This window comes from Schistosoma mansoni (genome assembly GCF_000237925.1).
Source record: "Schistosoma mansoni, WGS project CABG00000000 data, chromosome 3 unplaced supercontig 0174, strain Puerto Rico, whole genome shotgun sequence".
NCBI classification, from domain to species: domain Eukaryota; kingdom Metazoa; phylum Platyhelminthes; class Trematoda; order Strigeidida; family Schistosomatidae; genus Schistosoma; species Schistosoma mansoni.
The window spans coordinates 125,782-136,000 of NW_017386012.1; the positions used below are offsets into that span (position 1 = coordinate 125,782).

At 33.9% G+C, this 10,219-nt stretch overlaps 1 protein-coding gene across 1 annotated transcript; it reads right to left on the minus strand.

Annotated features, from left to right (window-relative positions):
* Positions 1–2,127: 2,127 nt before the first annotated feature.
* Smp_134100 (G-protein coupled receptor fragment,putative) lies at positions 2,128–10,219 on the minus strand (the record flags this gene model as incomplete). Its single annotated transcript, XM_018791207.1, has 3 exons — positions 2,128–2,232; positions 9,527–9,750; positions 9,904–10,219. The coding sequence occupies 3 exons, from the start codon at positions 10,217–10,219 to the stop codon at positions 2,128–2,130; spliced, it is 645 nt and encodes a 214-aa protein (XP_018645589.1).

Genomic DNA, 10,219 nt, shown 5'->3' on the forward strand with positions numbered 1-10,219 from the left:
CAACAGTGCCAAAACAATTCGCAACATACAATTACGTCCAAAATAGGCATTGTAGTGAAAAAATAAGGCTTGAAAGACAACGTTTAAATTACAATCGCCCTAGGATAGAAAACGTAATGGCAAAGAATCATACATCAAACAAAAGTTTATGGTTTATAGAATAAACTAGGGGACAAATCTAAATGTTAGTGTTCCACAAGCTCTGGATTAAGTGAAATAATGTTCCAAAAAGTAGCTTCCATTGTTCGTCGTGGCTTCTTTGTTTGTCTGTTCACATAAATTAGAAACGATCACTGGAAAATATATGGGAAGTTGCGAAAAGTATAAGAGCCTTTAAGAATCAAATAATTTATCATGCAACTTACAAGAAACCAAACTCAGCTTCAAATGAGATGCTTGAGAATTTGAAAATGTCAAAATGTTTCCACGTGAGCTGGAATCACATCATATAACACCTAGTTCAACAGTCTACTAACACCTCTCCACCTATGTACACACAAACTACTCACGAGCATAGGCCGCACAGCAGCATTCTGCATCTAACCCTGTCCTGGGTAATCATTCCCAGTTCTTTCCAGTTTCTATTCATCCTTTTCATATCTGCTTCTATTTCTCGACGTAATATGTTCTTTGGCCTTCCTCTTTTCCGCTTTCCTTCAGGATTCCATATTACTGCTTGCCTCGGGATGCAGTTTGGTAATTTCCTGTAGCTTTTCTAGAGTTACTGCTTATCTCAAGGTCAGATAAAGGAGGAGGGTTTGGCATAGGGTCGGTAATTCCATCTCGTAGAAAAAAAACTTGCTAAACAACACGCCAATTAGATTAAACAAATTTCACATTACGAAAATCAATTATTCAAAACAAATAACATACTTGACAAGTGACTTCCCCCTTAATCAGAATAGAAATCAACATAGATAATTGAATAGTTCTTGTTACTCCATCATCAACTGAATTGATGCCTTAAGTACATTGTAAATTTGTTTGTTTTGTTTCATTTTGTCCTTTTTCAAGTTTAAAGATGAGTACTTGATCAAGATAAACAATGTGTATCTTATATATGAATGGTCAATTATATGACATCGTGTTGTCTCATCAATTATTCACGTGATCGAATTACTTTCATTGTCAAGTAGAACGGTGTTTGAGTGAGTGTGTGAATGAGTGAGGGAGGGAGGGAGAGAGAAGTTTGTTTACTCAATCATGAAACGAAATTGTAATGTTAACATTACTACTTACTCTAATTTAATCAATGATTGACAATGGATAGTACTTATAATAGTAAGCAAAAATTGAACATCCGACAGATGTAATTTTGCTGGTTTGTTGTTTTGTTTCGACAGTTGGTCAATAAGTTTTCGCCATATTTGAATTGGGGATTGAATGTGTTGTGAATCTAACTTTAATAATGCTCATCCATTCTCCACAATTGAGTATGTTTAGATGGGAAGAGAAAATGTCATCCATGATTTCAGAAATAGGCAATAACATTCTGAAGAAACATTAATTTGACTTGTGAATAAGCTTGAAACTGTGTAAATAGAAGGTTAGAATGATTCTAGTTATGAAGAGGAGGCAATTGAATTCAACTAGAGTAAATTGATTATCTGAAAGATGATTATTAGTTGTTAATCTATGTGAAATAGGATCACTTTACCTCACTCTCGTAGTGATGATAATCATTTGTAACTGTTGACAAACAACAACAAACCAAGATGTACTTCCGACATGTTACACGAACACTTGGATTGAGAGAAAGACTGAAATCTTGTTGGTACTTCTTATTTATTTACATCGAATATTTATAATATATGAGAACAATTTAACTCCAACTGTAGCTCCTCCGAGGGCTACTGCTGATCCCAAGCCCGGATAAAGAAGGAGGATTGGGCCTGAGGTTATCGACCCCATCCCGTAGAAATCCAACTTGCTCAAAAAACGCTAACCAGAAAAAATTAAGTAAGTAAGTAATGAGAACAATCTGAGTTGAATATTCAATGGTAAATTAACCTCTAATTTTAATGATTCTTTAACAGAAATGGACATGATAGTCGTTTATTTGTTTCATACTACTTATTTTTGTCATTAATTTATCGTACTATTATCGCACGTTTACCCAATTCTAGATTACTGTTTGTGTACTGATGCAACTATCCAACTTGAAGTACCAATACAATCACCAAGAATGTTCCACTCATCATTAGTTTGATGTGAATTCGATGAAACACTCATCTAGTATTACCAGTATCATATTTATCAATGAACATTATATTACTGCATGTTCATAGTGAGTGAATACAGACCAATATAGCTGTTGTTAGTGAATACAAAATCACCAAATGTATATATGGTTCCTCTGATTGGATTCAGTGAACTCAATGAAATGTCCAACCTGTAATGATTAGCAGTCTTAAATATCAAATCGTTTGGTTACCAAAAACAACGTTCGCAACTAATAGAGATTGAGTATGTATTGTGATTTCACTTATTCGACAGATAATCCTGTTGCTTTGTTTAGTGTTTGTCAGTGTGTAAGGATGGCTCGTTGGCAAACTCAAGGAAGCTTCAAGAAGTCCAGAAAGAGCCGAAGACATTCCATCCAATCACCACTAGGGGAACATCCTAGAATGTCGACGTGCAGCTTCCCTATTGGATGGATAAGAACGATCCCCTATATGCCTATTGGCTATCTGAAATGATGATTTACTTTCAGCCAAAAACTATAAATACATGAGATTTTTGTACTATATTTGACACTGTTTGGAGAATAAAATACCTACTTATTAGTCTTCTGTCTTCTCTCTTTTGCGACGTTGCGGGTTCGATCGTTCAAGTAGTCTAGTAGTACACGGCATAGTAAGAATCAAAGCTCTAGATATAACACAATGTATTTTAACGAAACTTGCCTATAATTTCAAGGGAAACATATGCTCTGTGTGAGATCGCTGGACATGTTATCCCTGACATATTCAGTTTTTGAATGATTTCTTGTAAGATAGGAATGTATACACTGAGTTTTAACCGATTACAGTTTCCGTTACTCCTTAGTATTAACATACTTTATAATCGATAGGATAAATCAACACTAAGTACTAGAAGAACGTGACTTTACCTAATATTCAATGGGTAATCAGTTTGACTGTCGAATTCAAAACTATTTCCAGTACATTATTCCAATCGTGTTCTATTTATTGAACTTGATAGGGCAGTGTATAAGTTATTGATTTATGTTCCGTTTTGAACCAAACTTTTCGGTTGTATGGATGATTTTGAAAGGTATATAAGTTGGAATAGTGTGTCGATACTTGTCAAGATGTTCTGACATTAAACAATCGATTGTTTTGCATTCATCTTTTTAAAATCTAACAGTATAATTCTTGGAGGAGTATTTAGAATACCATTTTTTTGTGTAGCCAATGTAACTTACTAGACAACCATAACTAAGCTTATAAATACACACTGACGTAGATCAAAGCCGGAGTTCATCTTTGACAATTCAACAAACGAATAAAGAGTCTGGAGATAACGGTAAAAAGCTTAAAAGCATAACCTGAACATTAGTTTATCGTGTACCTTCAGAATTTTTAATGATGTTCGTCTTTTTCCTTAGCGTTTAATAGAAGTAAAATAGATTCAGGCTAGTAACTTTAAATTCTAAATTCAAGAGAAAGTTGAAACATCTCTATATTTGCTTTGATGAATCATTTTTTCAGAAGGAGGTTTTGTGGAGATTTTAGTAATGTTTTATTTTCAATTATAAGTCAATTGAAGCTTGACCACCATGGAAAACCTGGAAGCACTGGATGGCCTTTTCGTCTTTTTGTAGGACTCGTCATCAGTGCGCATCTACGATCCCGCCTCGTGAGATTCGAACACAGGACCTACTAGTCTCGTGCCCGAGAGCTTAACTTCTAGACCACTGAACCGGCATCCAACCGTGTTAGTGTATAACTTTAAGCGGTCCACGAAATCGAGCGACAGTCACCACTGTCTTCGAATCTCACGAGGCGAGATCGTGGATGAGCACTGCTGAGAAGTCACACAATAGGACAAAGTGGCCATCCAGCGCTTCCAGGTTTTCCATGGTGGTTTAACTTCAATTGACTCGTGATTTCAACTATAAAATGACTGAAATCTCTACAAAACCCCCTTCTAATCAATTATTTTTGTCTAATAATTTAATTGTATATTCAGACATACTTATTACAGTCCAACAAACAACTAACATATAATTTCATAATTCTATTTATAAATTTCATCGGTCTCAATTGCATTATGTCTAGCCAATAAGAATTGGGACTTGATTTTTATTATTATTTCATAAGTTTATATCATAAAGAATAAATGATATATGATTCTTGTCTTGATCAAAATTGAATCAAAACAGGATCCGGATCATACAGATCATTATAAATTATAATAGAATTCATATTAGTTAAACAATTGAATGAGTATCTGGATAGAATAACTAAGTAGATAATGAGTTGGTCGAATCTTTGAAGTGAATATCAATATTTGGATGTAAATGAATCTGGATGATAAGTCCCAATTAGAACAAAGAGCTGATCTCGGATCATAATCCTAGCAACATTCGATTTCTCTCTCTCTCTCTATATATATATATATGTGTATGGCATAGTGGCCTGCTTGAACATCTGGCCTACCTGATCCTAACATCTACATATTTCAACAACTTATCTAATGTCGTTTGTTTTAATATATCATTGTTGGCTATTAATCTCATAACCTACTTAGGTACTCTGCTGAAGCGTGTACAACCTTTCGTTGTACAAATTACAAAAAGCTCAATCAGAGATATCGTGGTTGTTGGCAATATGTGGAGAAAAGAGTATACATTATTTAGATGTCGATTGACTGTACTGCTAACTCCTAACTGACGATCATTCAACTGAGCCGGCATCCAACGGTGTTAATGTCTAACTTCAACTAATCCAGGAAATTAAGCAATCGTTCACCATTTTCTTCACTGAGTTACTATCTCACAACAGACCCGGTTGAACTCCACTGGTTTGAATGACTTATCCGGCAATTCACTTATTCATATTTACATTTTTCATTCAATGGGTAAAATATAGTTTTTGTAAAACCAAAATATTCAGAATATAACTAGATAATTTTGATAATCGATTCATAAAGTCGGTTATAGTTGACTGTAGGGTCGAGTTTTTCAACATCAAGAACCAGATGTTAAAGATTTTTGGGATAAGTGTAAATATTACACACAACCGGTAGTAGAGGTATGTTTGTAGAGTTAACTTGATAATGTTAAACTTCACCCCATTGCACATGCAAGGGGCTATGAGGACTCAGTAGATGAGTCGATAACGCGGTGGCGTTGAAGCGAAAGGTACTCGGTTCGAGTCCCCGAGGGAAAATCAACTCTGAGATGCAGGTACATCCAGCTGAGGAGTCCCAAATAGAACGAAACGCACGTCAAACTGGATTCCACTGCTAGCCACTATCTATCTTTGCTTACAATGATTGTGAAATAAGGCTATAGTGAGGCAATACGCACAGTATGCACGTATGTCAGTAAGAGACTGACCAGTTGCAGTGCTAAACATCAATGGGAAGACTCAAACAAGTAATACTAAGTGAATTTATGAAATGGTCCATTCACACATCATAAATATCGTATCACAAGAATACCTGAAATTGATCTATACACGATGGGCCAATATTTTACGAATCAATTATTCAAAAATCACCTTTGATGTTTTTGTGCTACATCCATTCCTTCATATGAGTACAAAACAATTTTTGCATTATAGCTAACCCTAATCCAAATACCTGACTTAAACTAGGAGCAATAAGCAGGGACATTTAAAAATCTGTTGGAGTTCTTTTGAAGGTTAGAGAAGATGGATTTTCTGTATCCATAAGGAAGAAATTATGTATCACTGTTTTTTCGATTATAAGGCCGAGTATCTTGTAGGAGATGTTTAATGAATTCAGTAATGATTCGATATCTACTTACAGTGATCTTTTTTCCACAGACTAGCTATTTAAAAAAACTGTTTTCTGACCAAGCAAAGATGGATAGTGGCTAGCAGTGGAATCCACGACGCGCGTTTCATCCTATTTGGGACTCGTCAGTTCGATGTACCTGCATCTTAGAGTTGATGTTCACTCTGTGACTCGAACCCAGTACCTTTCGCTTCAAACGCCATCGCGTCATCCACTCGGCCACTGAGTCCTGATAGCCACTTGCTTGTGCAAGTTTTCTGACTGACTAAAACCTGGCCAAACATTCATTGCAGATTTTTTGTCTCTTTACAACATTTTTGCCTTAAAATCTTGTAGTGTTTAATACTATGTCAAACTCACATCGGTTATTCCACCTTCTGGACAGATCAATTTATCCATTTTTTCCGTGTCACCTTATGAACTTGTTCATTATTTGCTTATTATCCCTGACCATTTTTATGAGTGTAAGTATGTGTTTCTCTTAACCTATTCGTTACGTCTCTGTAGCTTACCATTACCTAACCATAAGTATTAAGCTACGATTTATCAAAAAGTGTTGTTTCACTCGTATTCTTTACTTCCCGTCGCTTCGTTTCGTTTTACTTCACTTTCTACGATTTGCTCTCACTTCACTTCGCTTTCCCGCTTCTTATTCTGAAAGTTTGTCTGCATAAACAAAATGCTTGAAATAAATTCTTTCAACTTAACCCAATATTTGGCTTTTTGTTACCTCCGTTACACAAACGGGATCAGCTTAAGTGTAATATATAGAGTTAAATAGAAGATCTATATTCATAACATAACCATACATTCATCCAAACCAGGAGTCAGATACATCATCCATGGAAATCTATTCATTATTTCATATTATTAAGTTTGAAAATAAAGAACAAGATCAGATCACTTTCCGGGTCATATATTAATCATTGACGGTCAAGTATATGAAATCGATAAAAATTATAATTTCATAATGTTTATAATAACTTTCATTTGTTACCTTAGCTCTACTCTTTCTGTTGACATAAACGATTGATTCAGAAGGGGTTTTGTGGAGATTTCAGCATTTTCATAGTTGAAATCATGAGTCAATTGAAACTAGACCACTCGTGAATGTCTGCAGGCAGTGGACGGCCGGTTCGTTCTATTATGAGACTTCCTAGCAATGAGCATCCACGATCCTGCACTAGCGGGATTCGAACTCAGGACCTAGCAGTCTCGCGCCAGAGGACTTAGCCGATAGAGCACTGAGCCGGTCGGCATCCAACTGTGTTAATGTCTAACTTCAACCAATCCACGACGTTGAGCAATCATTCACCAATTGTCTTCAGTCAATTGATATCTCTACAACAGACTTGGTTGAACTCCACTGGTCACTGCTTCCCACTAAAACTCAAGGAAACATCCAGTGCTTCCAGGTTTTCCATGGTGGTCTATCTTCAATTGACTCATGATTTCAACTATGAAAATAAACGATTGGGATTGAAAACAAAAAAAGCCGAACAAACTTTTCTTTTCATGTAAAACTCCTCTGTTTTTTCTTTGTCAATTAACAAAATAAAGAAATTCAATATTGAATTGTCTATGATATTGATTATTTACAAGTGATGTTTTAGTATATATTAACATAAATGAAAATTTCTATTTAACAGGATCGTGGATGTGCACTTCTGAGGAGTCCCTGAATAAGACGCAACTTCCATCAAGTGCTTCCACGTTTTCCATGGTGGTTCAGCTTCAATTGACTGATGATCTCAACTATTAAACAATTACTATAATACCACAAAAACCTCTTCTCATATCAAACAAAATAGTTATGTTTTTGTTATATCTTGTGGCCGAGTGGATGCCTTGTTGATGTATGACGAGATAAAACCGCCAATGAGAGAGCAGCGAATTATCGGTTGGAACAGTGACACACGAAAACCTTATGAGCAGTCTAGAGCGCTTATCGTTCCTGCTTCTGCCTAGCCCAGACAGTTAAGTCCAAAACATCAATAACAGCCTCTGTGGTATAAATTATTGTATTTCAAACATACTGAGTTTATATACCAAATAGACTGAGCACATCGAACCAATAAAATAGAAAATAACATTTGTACAAGAGTTAGCCAAATGGGACTGTGAATAGTGGGAGGAGGCAGTAATTAGTAGACTGGGTATACCTCATGAATGGTAAATTGCACAATAATAGTTCAAGGGTCAAAATAAAGCTCACAATGAAAGGAACACGTATATGAATAGTTTAGTTACTTAACAATTATACAATAGGAAATATATATATATATATATATTACATTGGTCCATAAATAGTCCTTCAAAGTTACCATTCACAATACTCTTCGCGATACAACAGTTTTAGTATTAGTTTACAAGTGAAGAACTTATGTACAATAATGATAAATGAATACTTGTCTCTCTGTTGTATATATACACATTAGTATAAAACAAGAGTGATTGTACTAATAAAACTTGGATTAATTTTGATCTGGCCATTCATTCTCTGGAGAAGCTTCTTATATTGAGTTACGAAACATCAGAAAATGTAATAGTTTCAACGCATTAAGACATTACTTGGATTAATCTCGATGTGGTTATTCATTCTCTGAAGAAGCTTCTTATATTGATTTACGAAACATTAGAAAATCTGATTTTTCAACTCATTGATATATAACTTGGATTAATTTGATCTGGTTATTTATTCTCTAAAGAAGTTTCTTATATTGAGTTACGAAACATCAGAAAATGTAATAGTTTTAAGTCATTTTGATATCTTCAAATATCACATCTAAATGATACAATTCATGAATAATGTAATGAATAGTTTACAATCTGAAATAGTTTTGTTCTGAATGGGGGGACACCAATGGGAAAAATCAAATGTATTTGAATATAAATATTACAGAATCCCTTCGTAAGATCTTAGAAAACCATATACTACATACTTCAATCATGTGTCTTCGACTTCCATAGTTCGTTTGTTTCCATACTCATCATTCTTAGTATTGTCGTTGTGTTTTTTTCCCCGGATTTTCTTCACCTTCTGCTTCCACATATTTCATGTTTGATTGATAATATATATATACTACTTATCTCTATCAATATCAGTAGTACATATTACACTTACATCATTCAATTCACTTTTATTTTCAATTAAACTAATATGATTACGAAAATTTTCATGATTTCTTCGTTTAATACTTCTAGTAATCAATTCATTAACCGGATTATATCGTCTTGATATTGGTAACCCCCTATTACTATCCATATATGATTGTTGTATCTCTTCATTATGATTATGATTATTATTAGTAGTATTATTAGTAGTAGTATGATTATGTAATATAATAATTTTAATAAATGCTTGCCTAAATGTACGATTATAAAATGTATATATAATTGGATTAATAGATGAATTAAAATAACCAATCCAATATAATAGTTCCTTTAATTCATTTGGATATGTACAATATGAACATAGATTACTTATAGTATACCATAAAAAAAATGGTAACCAACATAATAGAAATGCACTCATTACAATACCAAGTGTACGAGCTGCTTTATTTTCATGATGTAATTTAATTTGTGTATGATATTGTTCATGTATAGTTGAATCTATTGAAGGATCATTGAGATGGACATGGTTCAAATCATTATTATGATGATGATTAGTACTACTGATTTGTTGAATGACAGTAGTACTATTCACTTGTCTATATGGTATATATAATTGTGCAATCTTTTTTTCTTGTCTTTTAGCTTCTATAAATATACGTATATATATAATAATCATTATAATAGATGGTATCCAAAAGGATATGGAGGATGATATAATTGCATAATATGGATTTACATTGAAATCACATATTAATGAATTATCATTATCTATGATAGGTTTCATCGGGATCCTCTTACTTGTATTCCCTTGGATCCGTGTTATGTAATCTGATTGATGGAAAGGTTTATGTAATCCCATCAATATTGGTATATAGGATATCAACAATGATAATGTCCATATGATACCAATTAGGATCAGAATATGCCTCTTTGACATTTTATTATTATAATGTAATGGATATATGATAGCAATATAACGATCCATTGATATACAACATAAATGTAATATACTTGATGTACTAAATAATACATCTGTAGCATTATATAGATTACATAATAGATGACCAAATAACCATTGATAATTTAATAATGACATAATAGCATTCAATGGCAT